At 39.3% G+C, this 25,770-nt stretch overlaps 1 protein-coding gene across 4 annotated transcripts in view; it reads left to right on the forward strand.

Moving 5' to 3' along the window:
- The window catches only part of Bod1l1 (biorientation of chromosomes in cell division 1 like 1), a 70,977-nt gene that overhangs the window by 15,011 nt on the left and 30,196 nt on the right, over positions 1-25,770 (forward strand). For 2 of the 4 annotated variants that reach the window (XM_045130147.1, XM_045130149.1), the window contains exons 4-10: positions 4,079-4,690; positions 5,585-5,734; positions 8,447-8,613; positions 10,131-10,242; positions 10,734-10,872; positions 12,183-12,255; positions 17,454-23,451. In XM_045130147.1, coding sequence (XP_044986082.1) covers positions 4,079-4,690; positions 5,585-5,734; positions 8,447-8,613; positions 10,131-10,242; positions 10,734-10,872; positions 12,183-12,255; positions 17,454-23,451 — 7,251 coding nt within the window. The remainder of the gene's footprint in view (positions 1-4,078; positions 4,691-5,584; positions 5,735-8,446; positions 8,614-10,130; positions 10,243-10,733; positions 10,873-12,182; positions 12,256-17,453; positions 23,452-25,770) is intronic. The other 2 variants (XM_045130148.1, XM_045130150.1) reach the window with 1 other exon arrangement.

Genomic DNA, 25,770 nt, shown 5'->3' on the forward strand with positions numbered 1-25,770 from the left:
ATTTTGAGAAGCATAGGTTTTAGTTCTTCCATGAATGTGTGGTGAAATTCATCAGTGAATCAATCTGGGCTTAGACTTTTTTTAGTTAGGAGATTTTTTTGGAACTGCTTGGATCACTGTACTTATTATAGGTCTATGTAAATGATCTAGCTCATCTTGATTTAATTTTTGGAGGTATTTAAACCAAGGAAATTAACCATTTCTTTCAGATTTTCAAACTTAGAGGAGTATGTGTTCTTAAATTATGTCCTCTTGATTTTCTAAATTTCTAAATTTGGTATCTGTTGTTATGATGCCTTTTTCATCTCTAATTTTATTAATTTTTGTCTCTTCTCTCCTTCTTCTGGTCAGATTTGGTAAGAGTTTAATTTTGTTTATCCATTCAAAGAACCAACTCATTTCATTGCATCTTTGTATTTTTTTTTTCTTTGTTTCTATTTCATTAATTTCTGCTCTAATCTTTATTATTTCTTCCCATCTACTAATCTTTGGTTTGCCTTGTTTTTCTTTTTCCAAGGCCTTAAGGTAAAGCAATAAATTGTTTACTTGCAACCTTTCTAATTTATTAATATATTAATATAAACCTTAAATTTCCCTCTTAGGACTGCCTTCATTGTGTCACAAAGGTTTTGGTATGTTTTGTTCTCGTTATTTGATTGTATGAATTTTTTTATTTCCTTTGATTTCTTCAGTGACCCATTCTTCATTCAGTAGTGTAATGTTTAGTCTCCATGATTTGTATATACTCTAGTTTTTCTTGTTGCTGATTTGTAGTTTAATCCCATTGTGATCAGATAGAGTACAAAGAATTATTTCAGTATTCCTATATTTGTTAAGATTTGCTTTGTGTCTTCATGTATGTCATTTTTAGAGAATGTTCCATGTGCTGCTAAGAAAAACGTGTATTCTTCAGCATTTGGATGGAATGTTCTGTAGATACCACTTAGATCTATTTGTTCTGCATCATTTAATCCAGATTTCTCTACTTTTTGGCACATGCCTGCAAAGCCTAAGGACCCAGGTTCAATTCTCCAGGTCCCACATAAACCAGATACGCATGGTGGCACATGTGTCCGGACTTCATTTGCAGTGGCTGGAATCCCTTGAATGCCCATTTTTGCTTGCTCTTCCCCCCCTTCTTCTAATAAATAAGTAAAAATAAAATCTTCTTTAAAAAGTTAATGAAAGGTATGTATTGTTCTCACCATTCTTGTTTTTTAGTGCTTCCTGTCTTCCCTTTACTTTTTTGTATTAACTATTATTTGAGTATGATTTAATTTTTCTTGTTTCCTCATGTGGGTGCTTTGCTTTCTCTTCAGCATAAAGGATCCCTTCAGATATTTTTTGTAGAGTAGTTTAATGGTAATATGTCCCTTTAGCATGTTTTTGTTGTGGAATGTCCTTATTTCTCCATCAATTTGGACAGGCAATTTTGAGGGGTAAAGTATTCTTGGTTGAAAGCTGTTATCTTTTAGAACTTGGAATGCGTCTTTCCAAGCCTTTATGGCTTTTAAAGTTTGTGTTGAGTAATCTGCTGTTATCCTGATTGGCTTGCCTTTATAAGTGACTTGCTTTCTCTCTCTAACTGTTTTCAATATATTTTCTTTGGTTTGTGTGTTTGATAATTTAATTACAATATGGCAAGGAGAGATTTTTTTCCTGGTTTTGTCTGATGTTCTAAAAACTTCCTGTATCTGTATTGGCATCTTTCTTCCAATTTGGGGGAAGTTTTCTTCTGTGATTTTGTTGAAAATGCCTACTATGCCTTTGGAGTGAAATTCTCCTTCTACTGTACCCTGAATTCTTATGTGTTTGATCTTTGCATAGTGTCCTGAATGTCTTGAAGTTCCAATTAGCTTGTCTTTCTCTTTGTTGGACTGTATTAGATCTGCCACCTGGTCTTCTAGTTTAGATATTCTGTTCTCTCCTTCATCCATTCCATTGGTAAGACTTCCTACAGTTTTTTATTTGACCTACTGTGTTTTTCATTTCTATTTCAATTTTTGATTGGTTTGTTTTCACTATATGTATTTCCTTACTTATGTCTTATATTGACCTCCTTATTTCTTTAAATTGGTTTTCTGTATATTCTTTAATTCCTTTGATTTCTTATTTATTTCTTTGAACATAGTTATAATCATTCTTTTGAAATCTTTCTCAGGCATTTCATCTAAATCATTCTCACTAGAGGTCATTTCTGATGGCCGTATAATTTTTGGTAGAAGTGTATTATCTTGATAATTTTGGGTTTCTTGTATTATAATGTAGAGATTTTTGCATCTTGGCTTAATTTGGTGCTTATGTTTTAATTATCTGCAGTATTCTTAGATGTATAAATCTGACATTATGTATCTTTGATGTACCAGCTTAAGATTCCAGGTATGGTTCTTTAAAGAATCTCAGAGTAACAGCACAAGACACCTTCCTTAGGTGTTTTGGGTTTGCCTGCTATGCAAGTATTCTAGTAGACTGGGTGGAGTAAAATATACACAAATTCTAAAATTTCACTGAACAATATACACATTCAATCAAAACCAGCATGGAATATTTATGTAAGAGTGAGTATTACAACAAAGAGATTATCTAACAAAGTCAAAGTTCCTAAGGATGTGTGTTGCCCCACAACCTTAATCCTGTCAACTGGGAGGCTGAGATTTCTGGTCTGTAAAGGGTTCCAAGGCCAGCTGTGGCAGAGTTAGACCCTGCCCCCATAAATGACAGAAGAGACAAAGGCACTATCAGGAAGCAACAAATGACAGCCCCAAAATATAGCTTATTTAAGAATGGCAAATCAGACCATCTGTCAGATTTAACACATACTCTGCCCTGGCATGAAATGTATAATTTATACTTCCAGCACAGGTCTATATATCAGGCTTTGTGGTGAGTACTGACCCAGTGTGTAAGTAGGCCCTATTATCTTTTGGTATGGTTTTGGTCTCAACTGTGCTGCATGCCTGCTCGTGTCCCTCTTTACTGTACTGTGGGCTCAAGTAAGCTGGATAGGCTGGTGGGTCTGCTGCCCTGATCATCTGTGGTGGGTGCTGCATAGCTGAGTGCAATTCCCCAGGTCTCCAGTGGTTATTGGCACTGGTGGTTGGGGGAGGGGAAACTGTGGAGGGTACCGGAAGTTGTCCTGGAGCTGTGTTGCTGGTCTCTGGTTCTCTTCCTCAGGAGTTGCTCAGCTGGTCCCTGCTATCTTTTCCTTCAGGCTTCTTGAGTTTGCGAGGAGGTTGGTGTAAGTGGAAAATCTCTTCATCTGGCTTTTTCTGCTGCTCAGGCAGAGAGCCTGGTGGCTGTGGCTTCTTAAGTCACTTCTGCCAGTTTCTGTGTCTCTAGAATCTCTGGATCTCTCCTACTTCTCTGCTGTAGTTTATAACTTCTTATACACTTTCACTTTTTGGTAGAAGAGTATATTTTGCTGTTGTGCTTATTTCCCCCATACTCTGTTCTGGCATAGCTCCTATGCCACCATCTTACCTGGAAGTCTCAATATTTGTTTTTTATTTATTGTTATTATCAACAACATATTTCATATGGATACATCATGTGTTGGTACTGTTTTAACTCATCCCTGACCCCATTCTGTTTTGGACACTCCTCAGTGGGGTTGCAGGTATTCCCCATGGGATTGTGGTTTATGTGTTGTGGGAGCAGCAGTCAGTTATTTGGGTGGGGGGGAAGGGATGGGCAATATTTGGTTTTTAACACATTTTTCCACCTGGCTGTTACAGCGAAAATGTATTTATTTTAAATATCCAATTTCCTAATCCTGCATACTTCCTGTATGTATGTGCTAGCACAGCATAAGCATCTAATATAATAATATGATTAGAAAAGACATTCTTCTAAGAATGAGATGGTTCTCAGATTTGATGGTACCCTTCCAAAGCACTATGTACACAGGCGGGAGTAAATCTGAGTATGGATACTAGCACTGCTATCTGAAAGCCTGTAAAAACACAGGTGGCCTACGCAGCATATATGTGACATAAAGATGACAGTAGAATATGTTGTTGATTGAGCACAGTAGTTTACTTCGTGCATAAATTGATTCTAAGACCTCTTTTCCTCTAAGGTGTCCCTGCTCCTGGTCCCAGTGCAAATGTAGCCAATGATGCCATGTCAATCTTGGAAACTATAACTTCTCTTAACCAGGAAGCTAATGCTGCCAGGGCTTCAACAGAAATGTCAAATACCAAGGCCAGCGAGAAACTATCCAAAAAACCTTCATCTCAGCAAAGCACTGACATCAACACTGACAAGGAAAGAAGCTCAGAGGATGGGACTGATAAAGAAAAAGCACCACCTGATTCTGGAGTGGAAGGACTGGAACCTCCCCTCAAGTCTGAAGAACTTAGTGATTCCCCTTGTCCACTTGAGGAAATTAAGAATCACATGAAAGAGAATACTGGCTTAGCTTTGCTAAATAAGGATGCTCAGCAGGAAAGCATTGACCAAAAAAATAAATCATCAGACAAAAGTGAAAAGAAACTAGAAAGCAACGAAAAAGAAAGAAAGAAAGAAAAGAAGGAAAAGACTGAGAAAAAAATGGATCACTCAAAAAGGAGTGAAGATCCACAAAAAGTAAAAGATGAAAAACAAGTAAAGGACAAAGAATTAGAGAGTGCAAAACTCCCCTCAGAAAAAGGTGGTCACAGAGCTAAGACTGCTGATGGAACCAGAGAAGGTACAGAGGGCTCACAAAAAGTCTATAGCAGCTTAACGGACAAAGTCTGGCTACTGTGTAAAGGGAAAGTGTCAAATCTAGCTTCAACTTTTAAAGACTTTTTTTTTTTTTTTTTTTTTGGTTTTTCGAGGTAGGGTCTCACTCTAGCCCAGGCTGACCTGGAACTCACTATGTAGTCTCAGGGCAATCACGAACTCATGATGATTCTCCCACCTCTGCCTCCCCAGGGCTGGGATTAAAGGCGTGAGCCACCACTCCCGGTTTACGACTTTTTATTAAATGTTTCTATTTCAAAACTCTAAACTTTTATTCCCTTTACAAAAAAAATAAATAAATAAACTGGGATGCTGCTGTACAACCATAATCCCAATGCTGAGAAGGCTGAGGTCCCAAGATCCAGGCTGGCAGGACTAAGTGGCCAGATCTTGTTTTGGGAGGAAGGGGCCGATAAATATATATTTCTTTGCTACAATAATAATTTGGTATATCTACTCACAGGAAAATTGTCAGAGAAATTATAAATTTTATAATTTGTTTTGTCATTTACATGCACTATTCCCCACAACTTAAGTTGTATATCCTAATCTTTAAAATACTAGGTAGTAAATTTTTAATTAAAATTGACTTTTGTGTGAATCATTTACATTAAAAATTACTTTTTTAATTAAAATTAAAAGTTACTTTTACTGGACAGTAGGGTTTTTTTGTATGTTTTGAAAATAGCTCTACAGGTTCCGTTATGTGATGGTTGGCATTCTGGACTGAAAATAGCTCTACATCACTTGATAGTTTAATTTCTTTGGCATGTATTTAAGAGACAAGCTTTTAAATGTAATTGAACTTTTGTATGCTCTTGGACAAGGTGATTTATTGTACTTCATTTTCTTTTTGAAGATTGCTCTTTGATAGACTCTGATGTGGATGGTCTTACAGACATCACAGTTAGCTCTGTCCACACTAGTGACCTTTCGTCTTTTGAAGAGGACACCGAGGAGGAAGTTGTCATGTCTGATAGCATGGAAGAAGGAGAGATCACATCAGATGGTAAAGCATTTTTCTTTAAAGTACTTTTGAGAAACTTCTGCTGAGCATTATGTGTACACTCTGATGGTTGTGTTCTAAGAAAAGGTGGTTGGAGCCTTGGACTTTGTGGTTCAAAGATTTTCTGTCTGAGTCCCAGCTCTAGGGTTGTCTGAGCAAGCTTATAAGTTACTACCATTAGTAAGCTTTGGTTCTCCACCACTAAATTCTATCCTGTGAGATTACAAGAAGATTGGGATGAGATAATATACATAAACATGCTTTTTTTTTATGTGTGAATAATGTTTGGGGGAAGCATGGGCTACACTACCACCCTTACTTCTGGCAATAGTTGGAAAATCAGTAATTCTCCAAGACACCCTTAGTTTTAATGATTGTTAGAAGAGCTTATGGTGTCAGGATGTCCGAGTGTTGCAAAGGTACTGTGCAGCATTCCAAAGAGCTCACAGAACACACTAAGTATATGGTAGCTCATGCCAGTCATCCCAGCATTTGGGAAGCTAAGGCAAGAGGATCATCACAGGTTCAGGGAGAGCCTGGGTACCTACAAAGTGAGTCCCTGACTCAAATGGGAAAAAAAAAAAAAAAAAGCTGGTATGCTCACAGTTAGGGGTTATCACAACTACTGGACACATATTAGAATCGAGGACAGAGTGCATAGGGTAGAGAGTTCAGCCAGGGATCTTCCATTTGTCTTTTCTTCTGTAGCTATAGAGAGCTTTACTTTCTTGACATCCATGTTGGTAATGCCAATACAGTATACTTAATCAGGAAAGTTCACCAGAGCTTTGACCTGAAGTTCTTATTCGGGCTTCAGCATGTAGATATAGTTGCCTTCCCCTAGCCCCTCAGGAGATCTTGCTCTAGGACTCAAAGCCCCACTCTAAAGCACATGTTAGATTGTTTGGTTTTGATCCCAAGACTTCCAAGCAAACAACAATCTAGTCAGATATAATAACATTTTCAAGATGTAGAGATGAACTCCTGGAAGCTAAGGGAAAATACTGGACCTCTCTGGGCAAGGCTGGGTTTTTTATTATACAATTTGTTTTCCAGCTGACTCTTTCTATGCACTTCCCATGTTCTGGTACTCTTAATGCCTTTCTGTGTCATAACTCCTGTAGTCCTCACTGCAGTCCTGGAAAGTAGGTATAGGTAAGGAAAGAAAGTCAGAGTGTGTCCAGTCCAAAGTTACATAGCTAGTGATTGCCCATGTAGAGTTCAGTCTGTGTTTCTAGCCAATGCCTTATTCTGCTCTTGACCCCATGATTAAATTTTGTGACTAAAAGAATCAGACACATTGAGTTCTTTCTACCACTGTTTCTAGCTTTGGGTAGGAGACCTAGGGAGAAGAAACTCAGAGGAGAAAAAGGAGCACCATCTAACATCACAAGTGGTTTTTTTAGTTTTTCCCATCTTTAATTTTGATGTTTACATCTAGGAAAAACACAGTCACCTGTTGACAACAAGATCAGTAGCATGCCCTGGTTGTGTTGTCTGCCCTTGCTAGTTCACTTCTGCAGTGCCCAGTTAGGAAGGGTGGATGTTCTTCAGCCTGTGACACCTCCCTCCCCACATGCACACACACACTTCCTTTACTCTACCAATGCTTTTGGGATCTTTCAGTTGTTTTCTTGGACAGAGCTAGATTTTATGTGTGTGAACTCTCAAAAGTAAGAAGCTGGCTGTTTTAATAACAATAAGTAGTGGAAAATATTTCCTTCTTTCCTTCTTGCTATGTGAAGTAGAAATATGGTACCTTCCTAATGTAGAGAATTTTTGTGTAAGGGACAACTTCTTCCCTGGACTAACAGGTAGGTGTTAAAATCCCAAGTGTACTTTACATGTAGCTTCACGTTTGTTTCATATCAAGTCTTCAAGGCTCTTATCAAGTCCACTAACAGATAAAAGCTAATTCTTCATCAAAAAACTGAATTTAAAATAATTGGTAGGTGGGATAAACATTAGGCTGAGATAGCTGTAGCATCTTGGGTTCCTGGATTCCTGAATAAGCAAACTTAAAAAAAAAAAAAAAAAAACAGTAAAACAGAACTTGGGGTTAGCCCATCTGAAACTACCAGCTAGCCTCTAAATAGGGGCTTATTATCAGATCATCATACCCAGATAAGGCAAAGGCCTGGCACTGGCTGATCCAGTGATTTGTTCTGCTCAGGCCGCAAAGGAGCCTGTAAGCATGTGGTTCTGAGTGGAGTGTGCTCCATTTATGAATCCTTCCTTCACCCAGAATAACTCAGCTTAATTTGTCTGACTACTGTCTTTTAACAGCATAAACAGGTATAATGTCTCCTTTTGGTTTTTCAAGGTAGGGTCTCACTCTAGCCCAGGCTGACCTGGAATTCACTATGTAGTCTCAGGGTAGCCCTGAACTCACTGAGGTCCTGCTACTTCTGCTTCCCAAGTGCTGGGATTAAAGGCATGTGCCACCACGCCTGGCATGTCTCCTTTTTAAAAATATTTAATTTTAAGAAGATGGTAAAAAATAAGATGAACTGCAGTCTCAAAGTACAGCAGTTTTTGGAGCCAGGTTAAAAATACACACACACACACACATATAGCAGTATTCACATACAGCTATTTCTCCTTTTGGACCTATGAATACACTTGAATTCCATTGATGTCTGTTGCTGTTTGTATAACCTAATGTTGATTTGATTGTAAATTCACAAAAGCACTTCTTTCTGTTGACCTTTCCAGATGAAGAGAAGAACAAACAGAATAAAACAAAAATTCAAAGTAATGATTCTAATGAAGGAAAAGCCAAAAGTGTGCGGCATTCATATGTTCACAAACCATACCTTTACTCCAGGTACTACAGTGACTCCGATGATGAGCTCACAGTGGAACAACGTCGGCAGTCTATTGTGAGTTCAGCTGGCTCTCTTAAGTGTTCTGGCCTACTGCATCATATTGACCAGCTTGAATAGCCTGTCCACAAGGTTCTATTGTGCATATGAAATAGACAAGGGCTTTGTCTTGTTATTACCTACATAGAATATAAACTTGACATGGCAGAACTATTTGTATCAATGCTCCTAATAAAAAAATGAAAAACTGCTAATAATGTAAATGTTCTAAGGTATGGAATTTTGTATTAGTATAGATTAAGTCATACAAAGATACAGTATGCAACCATTATAATATTGAGGGAAATGAAGGCCACATATTTCCTAGATTTTAAGTGCTTTAAATTACAAAATATACCACTCCATTAATAGCTTTATAAAGAAAATTCCTACTTGATTGAACATATACTTCATTGAATATATCAGTTTTAAGATGGCTTACAATTTAAAAGCATTAAAATATGATAAGTTGCTTATCTCAGGATAAGCAACTTTGTAGAAATATGGGTTGAAGAATATGTATCAAAATGCTACCAGTGGCTAGCCTTCCTTCTGGGCTTATGTCTTGAAAAGGTTACTTGGTTAGAAGTTAATACTCCTGCTTGGAACTTTTGGAAAGTTAGACTTTGAATCAAAAAATGGCGGTGGGAGGGGCTGGAGAGATGGCTTAGTGGTTAAGCACTTGCCTGTGAAGCCTAAGGACCCTGTTTGAGGCTCAATTCCCCAGGACCCACATTAGCCAGATGCGCAAGGGGTGCACATGTCTAAAGTTCATTTGCAGTGGCTGGAGGCCCTGGCATGCCCATTCCCCCCCTTTCTCTCTCTGTCTGTCACTCTCAAATACACAAATAAAAATACAAACAAAAAAATTTTTTTAAAGGGGGGATGGGAAGAACACACAATTGTGGTTCAGAATATGACAGCAGAAAGTTGTATTAAAAAGCCAGGGTCTCAGGAGTATAACTACCAAGTCAAATTGTTGTAGAACTGGCCTATCATATGAATCTGCATTTCAACCTTTTATTGTGAAAATAACCAAAAAATTATGATGACTTACGCATATGCACTTAGTGTTCATATTTTTGTAACTGTCTCTTTTGTTGAAATAACTAGTATATTAAATCACCCTTTTCCAAAGTAATGTCTTACAGTCTTTAAATAATGGCATTCTAAAAGAATAGGAAGGTTTCACATCTGTCTCTTATTCTTTCAGTAGTTTCCATATTAAAACATATACATGCATACACACGCATACACACACATATATACATATACATACATGTGTGTATAGATAGTATATATGTACTTTTATAGAGCCCATTAATTTGTAAGAACATCTGAAGGACATACTAAAACTTGTTTTTGTTTGTTTGGTTTTAGTGTGGTACTCAGGCATTGAACCCAAGGTCACTCACTTGCTAGGGCAGTTCTATACCATTTATCTTTACCCTTGCCAAAAGATTTTTGCTTAGACATTTTTTTCTGGGTGTTTTTGCTTTTATCTGATAATATGTCAGGGCATTTTATGGTTTTAGGCTAAAGAAAAAGAAGAAAGGCTTTTAAGAAGACAAACTAACAGAGAAAAGCTTGAAGAAAAACGAAAACAGAAAGCAGAAAAAACAAAGTCTTTCAAAGTCAAGAGTCAAGGTAAAGCAACTATTATTGCTAATTTAAACTATCCTATATACCTCATCATTTTCTAGTCAGTTTCATATTTTGCTTGTGGACTCTGCATACAGAATGAAATGATTTGTTCTCAAGTGTCAAGCCAATTTGCAGTAATGGTAAACAGAATAAGTAATGAAACATGGATTCTTACAATACATGCATATCTGAGGATAACACTGTATTAGCTTTTATTCTCTTCACCACCCTCCCCCATGATACTTGAGGATTGAGCCCAAGGTGTCATACCTGCTAGGCTAGTTCTCTACTATTGAGCCACACCCCTAACAACATTTACATGGCATAATACATCAAACAATATCAGATTCTGTTATGCTTCTTTCAATACAACTTAAAAGAAATTGAAAATCATTTTGCATTTTATGATGACTGTAAAATCTTACTAAGATAAATTTAACACTCTTTATAACGTTCTCTTCTGAAATACAGTTTGTTAATTGCTCTTTTCCTAGACAAAAATGATGTGTATGTAGAAGAATCATCAACAAAGACTTTGGAATCCAAACCCCCCAGAAGTAAAGAAGTCCTTAAAGAACAGAAAGTTTTAGAGAAGAAAGTAGCCTTAAGCAAAAGAAGAAGAAAAGGTTCAAGGCATGTATTTGATATGGTCATGATCCAGTTGTCATACTTATATGGTGTGCTTTCAAAAGAGAAACATTAAGAGTAACAGAAAAAGTCATACTTTGTGTGAGAATGTTTCTACATGTTTATAAAGGACCTTAGGATTTCATATTTATCATCTACCATTATATTAATATCAATAACATTTCAAAGTGATGTTTATATCTTGTATTTAGTTGATAATCTGGTGACAGCTTTAGATCATCTCCCATAAAAGTATAAATGCATAAACAAAAAATAATTTCTTCAGTTTCAGAAAGTTGAGTTAACGGGCCCTCTATACATTGTTCAAAAAGTATTCCTATTCTGGACATTGGATAATCACTTCTAACCATGATTGTGTCTCTTCTCCAGTCTTTGCAGCACTTATTTTCTTACTACATCCCATGTTTTTTTCCCCTAACCAAGAGTGACCCAGATTCATTTTTTTAAATACTGTGATATCATTGTCAGATGTGTAACAATTAGAAAGACAATAATATCTTGAAAGTAGCTGTGATGTCTGAGCTACCAGCTAGAATTTTGTTGTTTCATCAAGTTGTAGTTATATAAATTAATTGTAGACTTCAAGATAAATAGTCAGTTCTCAAATTTATTAGTGTACCTTTCCATTGGTCTGAATTTTTTTTTAAAAGCCTTCCCTGTTCATTTAAAAGACTTCCAAATATACACATGATCTGTAAAGTATTTGTCCAAATCCAGCAAGTTAGAGATTTTTATTTTAGGTGTTTTTCTTTAATACCAAGAGAAGTACATGCCATGTTTGGATTATGCTCTCTATTGACTTTAAATTTAGGATTTAAATTCAAGTGTAACAGACATCCACATATAGGTTAAGTACTTACATTAAAGAAAAGCTTTGTAAAGAATATTTATAGTGGGCTGGAGAGATGGCTTAGCAGTTAAGGTGCTCACCTGCGAAGCTTAAGGACTCCTTTTCGACTCTCCAGGTCCCATGTAAGCCAGACACATAAAGTGAGACATGTGCACAAGGTTGCACATGCACACAAGGGGCCACATATGTCTGGAGGTCTATTGCAATGGCCAGAGGCCCTGGCACACCAATTCTCTCTCTCTCTTACATGCGAGCACACACACATACACACACTAGCTCTCGTGCATAAACAAAAAAGTCCAGTCTGTTGGGCTTGCCTTAAAAAATAGAAACAAATTAATTAATTTTAAAATTTTTATAGTAAAGAGAATCTTGTTTTTCAACTTCCCTGAAAAATTCTTTCATTTAAGTTGAAATTTCCTATTTGACTGTCCCCTGCTTCAAGGGATCTTGAAGAGAATTCCAAAAAAAAACAGCATTCTGAAGAAGAGCCCAAGGAAATCCTCAAAACAAATGAGGTATGTCTTCATGAAATCATTTCACATGCTCTTTATCACATGCAGATCAATTAGTTCTTTGTTATGTTAGAGAACAAAATGTAATTGGTCTTTTCTATATTAAGTTAAAAATGTCAGCACTCGGGAGGCAGAGGTAGGAGGATTGCCATGAGTTCGAGGCCACCCTAAGACTACATAGTGAATTCCAGGTCAGCCTGAGCTAGAGCAAGATCCTACCTCGAAAAACCAACAACAAATATAGTTGTTCCCAGTTAGCATTCTTAAATGCCATGCTATTTATGGCCTGAATTGTTCACTTTGGTAAGCTGATTGTTTCATTGTTGTATATTTTTGTCTAGGTTACAGGTACCTTTCTATTCTTTCCTTCTTCCTTCCTGGCTTCTTATATGGCAATAATGAAATGTTCAGTAATAAGAAGAAAGGGTTGGAGAGATGGCTCAGCAGTTAAGGAGCTTGCCTACAAAGCCTAATGGCCTGAGTTTGATTCCCCAGTTACCACCTAAAGCCAGATGCACCCAGGGGTCACACGCATCTGGAGTTGGTTTGCAGTGGCTGGAGGCCCTGGTGTGTCTGTTCTCTCTGTCTGCCTTTCTTCTGTATCTCTCTGTTTGCAAATAAATAAATAAAAATATTTTTAAAAATGAGAAAGAAGAGGGGAAAAAATGAAAATTTCTACATAACAAATCATCAGTCATATTCTCTCTGATTCCCTGTCCAAGTGTGTACATAGTTTTTACAATATTTTATTTATTTATTTATTTATTTATTTATTTGCAAGCAGAGAGAGAGAGCGAATAAGACAGAATAGACATACTAGGACCACCTGCCACTGCCAGCAAATTCCAGATGCATGCGATACTTGGTGCCTCTAGCTTTCCATAGGAACTGGGCAATTGTACCTGGATTGTTGGGTTTTGCAAGTACCTTAACTGCTGACCCATCTCTCCAGCCCATACATAGTTTTTCAGAAGAGAATTAATCTGGCAAAATATTTTCAGATTTTACTCATTTCACATTACCTTATAAACTAACGATTTAATGACTGGCCGGTATTTGTGGAAAAAAGGACACATTATCACTTACTTAAGCACTGGCTTATGTTTGAACTCTTAGTTGTTCCTTCATGTGCTCATTTTTTTTAATTAGTTATGTGCACGTTGTGTATACAGTCATGATGATAACATTGTTAGCCTGCTCCCTGTCCTCCCCCCTCCACAGAGACCCTCCTCGTTGGGGAATATGGGTCGTGCATTGTGTGGTCAGTTATGGGTAAGAGGCAATGTCTCTGTGTATTATGACCCAACATGTGGCTCTAACATTCTTTCCTCCCCCTCTTCTGCAAATTTCCCTGAGCCATGTTGGGTTCATTTTAGGTCTGCTTCAGTGATTAGGTCTTGGGAACCTCTGTGTCTATGAATATCTAGTTTGGTAGGAGATGAGTCTTCTCTCTATCTCCTTCACCCTTGTGCTGATACCAGGTTTACCAAGAAAGCAGCACTCTTGCTTATTTCCCCAGTTACTCTTAGTTTCAGCAGGGGCTCTTCTGAGGTGTGATGGGCTGGTTCTTTCCTTAGGATCTGGGTCCATTTGAAAAAGAGAAGCAAATTCTCAAACGGAGAGTGAAGTTAGCACCAGATAAATGGGATAACCATTGTTATTTTAGAGAGAATTTAGTAGGTGTTAGCCCTTTTGTAGCCTACAATTGGTGGGAGCTTGATGATGGAGAGCGGGCTCATTTTTGGATCTGGTTCTGACTTATTTCCCAGCTCCAGCTATGGGTTCCATTCCACTGAGCAGGTCAGGTAGCCAAATCAAGAACAGTTGGTTTCCCACCATGGCTGCTCATTTTAAATTGTAAAAATGTGTCTTAGATAATTCCCTTAGAACAAATCTTGGCTTTCACTGAATTTAAATGTTTTCTTTATAGGCCATTGCCATATTTCTTATTTTTTTAAAAAACTACAAATATTTAAATATACATTTTAATGTGTTACTGCATATATTTAAATAAGTAATATATTTTTATGGAAAATTATCTTATAAATTTTTCTTTATAATAAATACTAAAATCTGGTAGTAAAGAATTCAGGTGCCATGCATGCTTTCTCCAGAATACAAATGTGGGGCTGGAGAGTGAGCTCAGTGTTTAAAGGTGCTTGTTTGCAGAATACAAATGCATATACATGTGCATGTATATTTACATAACAGATATGTTTATATGATATTGTAATGCTAAATTATTGTGTACATTTGAGATTTCATATGTAGATTTTTATTAATTGATATTTTAACAGGTTATAATATGTCCCCTTTCCTGGTAACCATTTCTGAGGACCCTCTTCATTAGGGATATTGGTGTTCATTTGTGGTAATTAGGACTTCTGTCTCTGTGGGGAACTGTGCCTCATGTTGTTTCTACCCACCTTGTCGCTTTTAAAATTTCCCTACCCACTCTTCCACAACAGTCCCTGAGTCTTGGCAGCATGTAATCAGTTAGTATTGCCTTCTCTATAGTCTCTGTGTTTCCATTATGGTGTTTTGGTTCACCACAGTGTTTGTTGCTATTTTCCTGGATGTGGCTGTCAGGCTAGTATTGGGAGCAATATTCATGTTGCTGCTTTATCTGCAATCTCTTCTGGACCCCAGTAAATGTGGTAGAGGTAGCTCATTAAGAGCATTTGGCTGTATTTTCTTGTATTGATGGATCTCAGATCTCCTCAGCATTCTTTGCCATCTGAAAAATAAAACAGATTCTCCTATCAAGGGTGAGAACAGCTTTGATTAAAGGGAATATGCCTAGGAGCTTGAGAGAAATTTTGAAGAAGCTATCCACTCATCTTGTACAAGGAACCGTGAGGAATTCTTTCTGGGCAATGTGATTTCCCTGACCATGCGGTGCTAACATGGTTCCCTGTACCAGTTAGTAGTTCTCTCCCACTGAGTGGGCCTCATGTCCAATCAGAGGACAGTTGGCTGCCCATAAAGGCTATGTGCCACTATTGCACAAGTGTGTACTTCTTGTCCAGCTGGTAGATTTCATGGCTTGAAGGGTCTCCTGCTTGTTCATACTGTTGGTGACCATTGTCTAGCAATAGTTCCCATGCCACTTTCCAGCACCATGAAGATTTTCCAGGTGAGGACTAGCTTTCCGTTCAGTTCTCACATTGTCTCTTGGTGCTCTGAGATGGCAGCCTGTGGTGTCTGCAGCAATAGGGTCTTACCTTTTAGCTTTATCTGGCAACCAAGTTTATCAAAGGCCTGAAGTTTGTTTTTTTTTTAATCATACAGATCACCCTAGCCAACTGTGGGGGTTGACCTAGATTTGGCCTGGGCTCCACAAGCCAGAGCCCATAGTTTAAGGCTTAAGCTTTCTTTACCTTCTACTGGGCATTACAGCCTACTCTGTATACGTCCCGTAATTGATGGGTTCTATCCCATATACTGGTTTCCAGAAGGAAGGTTCCTGTTATGCCGACTGCTTTAGCCTTTGGTATTGTAGCTCCACACTCCCTTTCCCTGAATTCCCCACTCACCATAATATTCTTTCCCCTCTACTGGTTTATCTGGTTTCCCCTCTTCTCCTCCCTTCCTGGTTCCACTTTTTCCTGGTCTCATTCTAGGTACACACACATAATCATCATTTTCAGGAGTTCCATACCAATTTCCATAGTGGTTGTACAAGTTTGCATTTCCAGCAGCAGTGAATGAGGGTTCCTCTTTTCCCACAGCCTTGCCAATATTAGTTGTCATTTATTTGTGGGTTTTTTGTTTGTTTGCTTGCTTGTTTGTTTTGATTTTCCAGGTAGGATTTTGCCCTAGCCCAGGCAGATCTGGAATTAGTCTCAGGCTGGCCTTGAACTCACAGCAGTCCTCCTACCTCAGCCTCCCAAGTGCTGGGATTAAAGATGTGTGCCTCCACAACTGGTTCCATTTGATTTTTTTAAAATATATGTTTTATTTATTTATTTGAGAGAGAGAAAGAGGCAAAGAGAGGCAGAGAATGGGCATGCCAGGGCCTCCAGCCACTGCAGAGGATCTCTAGGTGCATGCATCCCCTTGCCCATCTTGCTTAGGTGGGTCCTAGAGGGTCGAATCAGGATCCTTTGGCTTTGCAGGCAAACGCCTTAACTGCTAAGCCATCTCTCCAGCCCTCCATTTGATGTTTTTAATGCTTGTTATTCTGACTGAAGTAAGATGGAATCTTAAAGTTGTTTTAATTTGTATTTCTCTGATAGCTAGAAATGTTGAGCATTTCTTTAAATGAATATTGACCATTTGTATTTCCTCCTTTGAGAATTCTCTGCCCCATTTTTTGAATGGATTGTCTGATTTTTTTTTTTTTTTTTTTTTGCTTAGCTTTTTGAGTACTTTGTAGATTCTGGATATTAGGCCTCTGTCAGAGGTATAGCTAGCAAAGATTTTCTCCCAGTCTGTGGGTTGTCTTTTGGCTCTGTTTATGGAATGATTGTCTGTATGAAAGCTTTTTATCTTCATGAGATCGTACTGGCTAAGTTTTTGCTTAATTTTCCAAGCTACTAGGGTCCTGTTCAGGAAGTCTTCCCCCACTCCTATATCTGGGATAGTAATCACTATTTTCTACCCCAGTCATTTTAGAATTTCAGGACTTATTCTGAGGTGCTTAATCCATTTGGAGTTTATTTTTGTGCAAGGTGAGTTACCCATAGACTACTATGAAATAGTTTTAAGTCTGTGTAGCTTCTATAAATTGTTTGAGTTTCTAAATTGAAATATAAGTATCTTTCACTAAAAAGCATACCTCACCTTTATCAGCATTAGATTGAAAAGAATCTGGACCGTTCTTTATTCAACTTATACTGATCAAGGACTATAAGACATTAATGGGCTCCAGAAATTGATAGAGTTTAAGCCTTCCTGAATGCATGGACAGATCTGAAGTGAAATAACTAGACTCTGTAAAGCTGCCTGCAGTGTAGTGCAAAGAATGCTAAGCTCAGACAGAGATCATCTAGACTCATTTCTAGAACAGATATTTGTTGCCTGGATGTCAAATTATTGAGTCCCACTGAGATTCAGCTTCCTGGTGCATACTTCAACCACTAACTACAACCAGGGAGTAAGTTTACTGCCTTGTTTGCCAAAACTCAGTGTATTAAATGCACTCAGTGGTCCCATTTAAATTTAAAGTGTGTCTCATACTTTACGCTTTGCTTTCTCAGCAGCACTGTGAAAAGGAGAAGGTGTTTTCTTCAAAGGAGCTGAAGCATGCTCATGTGAAAAGTGAACCAAGTAAACCTGCTCGGAGACTGTCAGAGTCTCTGCATTCAGCTGAAGAAAACAAAAATGAGTCCAGAATTGAAAGAGAACATAAAAGACGGATATCCACTCCTGTTGTAACAGAAGGGGCACAGGAAGAAGTGGACATGAGAGATGGAAAAAAGCAAGGAGAACGCTCAGATATCAGCATGGAAGAGCACCAGAAACAGAAAAGCACACCTAAAAATGAAAAGTATCAAAAAAAAGATGATTCTGAAACACTGTATGTGAAAAACCTACCTAAAAAGGAAGTCAAGTCCTCCAAAGAAAAGCCTGAAAAAGAGAAATCACTATTGGAAGAAAAACTGTCTTCCAAACATAAATATAAAGGCGATAGTATGCATAAAATAGGTGATGAGACTGAACTTCACTCTTCCGAGAAAGTGTTAAAAGTTGAGGAAAATACTGTGAAGCAAAGTCAGCAGGCCAAGCTTTCTTCAGATGAGAAAGCTGATCGAAAAAGTAAACACAGGAGTGAAAAGAAATTGTCAGTATTAGGAAAAGATGGAAAGCCAGTTTCTGAATATATTATAAAAACAGACGAGAATATGCGTAAAGAAAACAAAAAAGAAAAGCACCTATCTTCTGAAAAGACCAAGGCAGAGCACAGATCAAGAAGATCAAGTGATGGGAAGATTCAGAAAGACACCCTAAGTTCCAAACAGCATGGTGCTATGTTACAGAGAAGAAGTGACATTTACTCTGAAGATAAGTGTAAAACAGATCCAAATAATTCAGATAGTAATTTAAAGCCAGAAGAGGTGGTTCACAAGGAGAGGCGGAGAACAAAGAGCTTACTAGAAGAGAAAATTGGGTTGAAGTCTAAATCCAAAGGTCAAGGTAAACAATTAAAACTTACTGAAACAGAATTACAAGAAAGTATTTCAAAACAGGCGACTACTCCAAAATCAGAGAAAGAGAAAAACACAGAAGAAAATGAGTCTGAAAAGCAACGCAAGTCTAAAGTTGAAGACAAATCTTTAGAAGACCCTGGTGTTGAATCTGTATTGGAGAATACTGCTCCTTCACATAGTATACAGAAAGATTCTAGCCATAGAGCTAAGCTGCCATTGGCAAGGGAGAAACATAAGGGTGATAAAGACATGGGCTCCTTCAGACTTGAGAGAAAATTCTCAGATGGGCACAAAAGCAAAAGCTTAAAGCACAGCAGTAAAGATCTGAAAAAGAAGGAAGAAAATAAATCTGATGAGAAGGATGGTAAAGAAGTTGACAGCAATCATGAAAAGGCCAGAGGGAATGGCTCAGTTATAGAAAAGAAATTAAGTAGAAAACTATGTGAAAATCGAAGAGGAAGCTTATCACAAGAAATGACTAGAGATGATAAATTTGCGGCAAACACTTTAGGTACTCCCAGTTCTTCCCTTCAGAGACCAAAAAAAAGTAGCGAAACCACACCAATCCATGAACAAGAGCCTATGGAAATTGATTCTAAGGCAAGCATCGAAAACGTATCTGAACTTTCTAAAATCCAAGACATCAGCAATAATAGTTCTCACCAAGACATGGACTCTGAAAATGTTGCAAAGCAAAAACCTGCAGGGATTCTAAAGGATGAACTAAGGACTTCCACAGTAGTTTCAAAGTCAATAGCTACAACCTGTAAATCAGGTCGTGGAATAGCAGTGACAAGCAATTCTGAAAAACATGCTGACCCAAAAAGCACATTGGCTAAGAAAGTGCATATCCATAGTGCTGTGCCAAAAGCAAATCCTAGGGAAAAAGAATCATTTCAACAAGGAGCTCATGAAATGAATATGAACTCTGAACCAAGTCAGAGAACGTTCTCTAGTGCTCCATCAGAAAATGATAGAGTGCAAAATAATTGGAAAAACATAGCCAGAACCCATGAAGAATGTGCAACTCAGGGAGACACTGTTCTTGAACATTCCATAGACTTAGACCTCTCACCATCCTTAAGTTCAGTGACTGTTGTGCCTCAGAAAGAATATCACGATTCAGATGTAATTCCTGTTGGTAAATCTGAAGGTGGCACAACCAGCCCCTCCTCTGTAGATCATTCTGGTTTACCTAACCAAGGTGTGGCAGTGAGGACATCAGAAGTCTCTCAGACAAGTGACTGCAAAGAAGGCAGTGATGGTTCTACTGAAGACTTGTCAGAAAAAGAAAGCATGGCAAACAGAAGACACATTCCATTAGATTGCCAGGCCACCTTATCAGACAGCAAACAAGGAAAAGTAAGCATCCCTCATGCTAGCAAGTCAATGGCCCTGATTGTGGAAAATGAGAGTATTAGCAAAGAAAGTGACTTGTTTGATGTGACCAAGAAAGAAAGAGATTTGAATGCAGAACCTGATTTAAAGCAGACATCTAGAGCTGCAGTAGAGAATGTCAAGAAGATTAGCATTGCTGCTGATCATGTGGCAGGCATGAGTACAGGCAAAGATGCTGAAACAACCAAGCTTAAGCATTATAGAGATCCAGATGGAAATAAAAAAATAACAACTGATGTTGAAAGAAAGACTGAAAACAATGAGGTAGACACCAATGCTGGGGATGACACTGCCTCCTCTGTGTTGCAGCAAAGGGTTGGAAAAACAGAGAGGGCAACAGCTGGTTCTGGTAAGGCAGAAAAAACTTTTGTTGCTACTAGTACTGAAGGGAAAAGCAATCGAACTACCTTAAACCCAGTAAATGCTGTGGATGCCACCACCACTTCTGCAGAAACAAGAGAGAAGGGGATGGCTTTGCCCTGCACCAGCATTGAAGCAGATGAAGGTTTCATAATAGGTGCATGCCCTGGAAACAATCTCCTCCAAGTTGGGGCAGAAGCCAGAGAATGTACTGTTTTTGCCCCAGCTGAAGAGGGTGGGGGTATTGTCACAGAAGGGTTTGCTGAAAGTGAAACTTTTCTCACAAGCACCAAGGAAGGAGAAAGTAGAGAGTGTACTGTGGCTGAATCAGAAGAGAGAGTTGCAGACCCTGTTGCTGCTCATACAGTTAAAATTGAGGCCATTGTAAATAGTATTGTGACAGAGGAAAAAGATGATGCTGTAACCAGTGCAGGCTCTGAAGAAAAGTATGATGGTTCTTCAAGTAGAGTTGAAGGAACTGGTACTTTTACTGGGGAAGTTGAAAGTGATGGAGCAGTTACAAGTGCTGGGACAGAAATAAGAGAAGGGTCTGTGAGCAGTGAAGAAGTTGATGGTTCCCAAGAAAATAGAGCACAAGGAGGTCACAAAAAAGAAACAGAAGGCACAGTAACTTGTACAGAAGCAAAAGGAAGAGGTGATGACTTCATTATCTGCTCAGTGACTAGAGCAGGACCCCAAGAGGAACGCATAGTTACAGGTGCAAATGTGGTACCAGTAGAAAATGATATACCCCCAGAGACAAGTGCCAACCAAGAAGGAGATGGTTCCGGGAATGACGGCACAGAAGGTGAAAGTGCAGTCACCAGCACAGGCATTACAGAAGAAGATGGGGATGGGCCAGCAAGTTGCACAGGTTCAGAAGATAGCACTGAAGGCTGTGTTCTCAGTTCTGAAACAGAAGATAATGGAGAGAGTGAAATGGATAGCACAGGTGCCAACAATATCAGTAATTTACCCTCAATGGCTACTGCTCTTTGTGATGATGAAGGCATTGTGACTAGCACAGGTGCAAAAGAAGATGATGATGAGGGGGAGGGTGTTGTGACTAGCACTGGGAGAGGAAATGAAGTTGGACATGCTTCAACATGTACAGGGATTGGAGAAGAAAGTGTGGGGGTGTTGATCTGTGAGAGCGCAGAAGGGGGTGGTCAGATTGACCCTGTGATAGAGCAGGTGGATGCTGAGGCTGGGGCAACCATCATTAATACAGATGGCAGTAATATAGACAGTATGAGTTGTGCAAAGAAGGAAATCAAAGACACAGATATCTGCTCCAGTGCTAAAGGGATTGTAGAAAGCAGTGTAACTAGTGCAGTTACAGGAAATGGTGATGTGGCACCAGCTGGAGGAAGTGCTGAAGGCCCCATGACTAGTGCAGCTACTCATCAGAGTGACACTCAGCTCACCAGGCAAGAAGTGGTTGAAGATGCCACTATTTCCACTGGCATGGTGGGGGGCAGTCATGATGTTTGTGTGTCTGGTGCAGTCCCAGAATGTGAAGTTGATCACACATCACCCAGTGAAAAAGATGAAGGCATCATCACTTCTGTAGAAAACGAACAGTCTGATGACCTGGCTATGACAGACAGTGATGATGTTTCCAACCAGCAAGACAGCTTAGCTAGAAATAAAAGTCAAGGCAAAGGCTTGGTGATTTCCACAAGTACAACAGGGGATGACACCTCTCGTGTAAGTGCAGTTACAGGTGTGAGAGAAGGGCATCCAAGGACTCTGAGAACTGAAGAAAGCTTGGAAGGCTGCAGACTAAACACAGAAAGTTTTGAGGCCCCCATGCCCAGTGCAGTTTCAGGTGATGAGGATCAACACACTGCTAACAGAATTGAAGAAAAGGATGAGTGTGCCATGATTTCCACAAGCATAGGGGAAGAGTTTGAAGGGCCTATTTCCAGTGCAGTTCCCATCAAGTGTACTGAAAGTCAACAGCCACTTGAAACTGTTGAAGAATGCCCCAAAGGTCCAATCTTGGTAAGCACTGAGGGTTTTGAGGTGCCAATGCCCAGTGCTCCCACAGAAGTTGAAAGCCCTCCTGCCTCAACCAGCAAGGAAGAAAAGGATGAGTGTGCTCTCATTTCGACCAGCATAGCAGAAGAATGTGATGCCTCTATTTCTGGTATAAGTGAAAATGCACCATCAGTTGCAGATGGGGCTGCTATTATCTCAACAAGCTCGGTGGATGATTGTGAGGGACCTGTGTCCAGTGCTGTCCCTCAGGAGGTAGTCTGTCCCTCAGTCACACCAGCAGAGGAGACCAGTGATGCTACCATGATTTCCACAAGTACCTCTGAAGGATGCGAAGCAGTCATGATTGGTGCTATCCACACAGAAGATGACCAGGCTACCGCTGTGAGAGTGGAAGACTTGGGTGATGCTGCCATTATTTCCACCAGCACAGCAGAGTGTGTGCTGATGGGCACTAGCCTAGGTAGACACAAAGAAAGTCAGCCAGCTACACACACCCTGGAAGTAAATGATGAACTTTCTGCAGCAAAGCTGAGTAAGTATGAGCTGCCCATGCCTAGCCTCGTGCCAGAGAGAAACTATCAATGTCCAGAGCCTTTTACAGAAGGCAAAGAAGCAGGTGCCATGGTGTCAGGGAGACCCAAGGAAGGGCACAACATAGACTGTGGGCCCTCTGCAGGACAAGATCAGCCAGTTGCATGCACAGTACAGGAAGAAAGATGTGACAGGGGCTGCCCTGGCCCAGCCCTCAATGCAAAAGAGAAGAAAATATTGTTGAGCTCCATACAGCGGTCACTCAGAAGCCCAGAGGCAACAGGGAACAGGAGCATAGCCATCTGTCCAGCAGGAAGGGGCTCAGAGAGAGATGCTAACTCATCTGTCTGTCTGGATGGGCCTGAACAAGCACCTGCCCAGGGCATCTATGGAAGTATTCACTGTTTGGCAGCAATAAACACCGGTGCTAAAACTAATGACATGTCACCCACTAGAGATGTAGTCGCAAAGTGCCCTATTCCTCCTGACCAGCCAGAGCACAAGGACAGCTTGAATACCACTGTCACCAAATGTGTTACAGAGCCAGAGTCAACACTTGCTCCTTGTCATGAAGCTCTCTCAGCTCCAAGATGTGAGAAGGACTTGACCACAAAGAGTGATCCTAGTGGTGGGTGGGCTGATGGAGTGTCTGTTGAGCAGACAGAACATGCTACTGATGTGAAGAGGTCATTCCTCTTCAGGGAAGGAGACCTTGAAGTCACTGTTTCTCCTGAAGAAAATGTGTATGATATAGGTAAGAGTAATTGTTTGTCATACCACTTCATACAAAGATGATTTTATAACATTTCATTTAAGATAGTGTTCAAAGATAATTTCGGTTCCAGAATAACGATATATAATATTTCTCTTACTATTGAAAAATAACTCATCAAACTTGAAGGTTGAGCTTCACTTGTGTTTTAAAAGACCTTCAACATATTTCTTATGTGTCAAGAGAAAGGAGGCAGGAGGTTTATACATGGGAAGTCACCAAATTTATGTGTTAATCTGTACAATTGTGACAGGATTTTAAACTCCTTTGATGTTCAGGTTTTTATTTTTTCAAGTGTTTATTAGCATATATTATTTATAATAATGTTTCATTATGACATTTTTATATGTGAATATTTACCCTGCATTATCTTCTCATTTTTCTCACACTGCTTCCCTTTCTCTTCCTGAATAAGTTCTTTTTCATGGTTTTTGTTTTTTTTTTTTTTCTGTGACCTAATAAGTTTAATTAGGGTTACTTTACAGGTGCAACTTACCAGTGCTGTACTACTGAAGAAAGTGTTGTCTACTCTTCCCCCACTAAAATTGTTACTTACCTCTAAGTTTTAAGTCCTCAAGGAGGAGAAAGGTCTTGTGAGTCCCTCCCCTCTTCATGACAAAATGTTCCTGGGCCCAGTCTTTTGCAGGTAAAAACAGCTGCTGAAAATTCAAAAGTACAATGACCACATCATATACTTTTATTTTTTGTTTTTGTGGGGATGGAATCCAGAACCTCTTGCATGCTCTGCAGCTCACTGGATAACACTTCCATCCCCTCAGGTTTTTTGTTTGTTTGTTTATTTTTTTTGTTTTTTGTTTGTTTGCTTTTTACCGACTATCTATTTGCATACAGAGAGAGAGAATGGGCAGGCCAGGACCTCTTTCGACTCAGATGAACTCTAGATGCATGCATCACTCTGCATCTGGCTTTACGTGGGTACTGAATCAAATCTGGCTCAACAGATATTGCAAGCAAGTGCCTTAACTTCTGAGCCATCTTCCCAGCCCCTACTCATTTTAACTGAGTTTACTGTTGAGGTAAAATGAGCTTGTTCCTGGTGTAGAATATCTTTGAGAGAAGGGATTTGTTCCTTCATGACAGACTTCAGAAAATAGGAGTCATTTAAGAACACTTAACTTTCAAAGGTCCCAGCCTGGCACTGAAGGCCTGGAGGCTTCCTAAGGAGCCGCTGGGTTTCAATCTATGCAGGTCTTCAGTCTGTGCTGATCTTCAGTCCACGTTGGAAGGCAGCAAGCAACTCTAGCAGCCAAGTGGAAGGAAGGAAGGAAGGGGCTCTTTTCACCCAGGGCTTCATTATGTAAAGTCCTCCTCTGAGAGGGGCCACCCACTCTGGGGGAAGGACTTTCTCCTTCAGTTAATCCTTCCTGGAAACAACCTCGCAGACCCACCCAAAAGGGATTTCTGTGGATTACTAAACAGAGCAAGTTGACAACACCTTAACTGTCACAAGTCCACCCCTTGTCAGCTTGACACCAAACCATATCTCTTTATATCATACTTAATTTCCAAATAAAAAAATAGTAATAAGGGCTGGAGAGATGGCTTAGCGGTTAAGCGCTTGCCTGTGAAGCCTAAGGACCCCGGTTCGAGGCTCGGTTCCCCAGGTCCCACGTTAGCCAGCTGCACAAGGGGGCGCATGCATCTGGAGTTCGTTTGCAGAGGCTGGTAGCCCTGGCACGCCCATTCTATTCTCTCTCTCCCTCTATCTGTCTTTCTCTCTGTGTCTGTCGCTCTCAAATAAATAAATAAATAATTTTAATTAAAAAAAAATAGTAATAAGTTCATAATTCCACCTAATGTGGTATAACTTTCCCACATATAACCACAAATGCAAACTCTTCTCCCCAACATAAAGCAAGGTTCTTTGAGGAATGCTTATTCCTAATATAATAGGTCAAATATAAATTCAACAGTTAGCTATTGATATAATCTTAATATTGATATAGTATGTGCAAACACTTCATGTCAAGTTAGGACAGAAACATTGCAATTATAGTCCTCGTTTCTATAACTGGTCATCTCTCCTTAGCTGGTATTTATAACTACCTTCTTATACTACCCATTCTGTATTTCCTTCATCTTCAGCAAGCTCCTCAGCAAGTCTTGGTTCTTTACCTGGAGGGGTGACCCATATCTTCATTCCTGAAGAATCTGGGCCATTTATCACACTACCTCCATTGGGTTGTTACAGTTGTCTATTGACTTTGATAACAAGGCATGGTAACACTAAGAGACTCCCTAAAGGACCTCCTCCTGCAATCCAGACACTTTTCCTTATCT

Source organism: Jaculus jaculus, chromosome 11, assembly GCF_020740685.1.
Source record: "Jaculus jaculus isolate mJacJac1 chromosome 11, mJacJac1.mat.Y.cur, whole genome shotgun sequence".
Lineage (NCBI taxonomy): Eukaryota > Metazoa > Chordata > Mammalia > Rodentia > Dipodidae > Jaculus > Jaculus jaculus.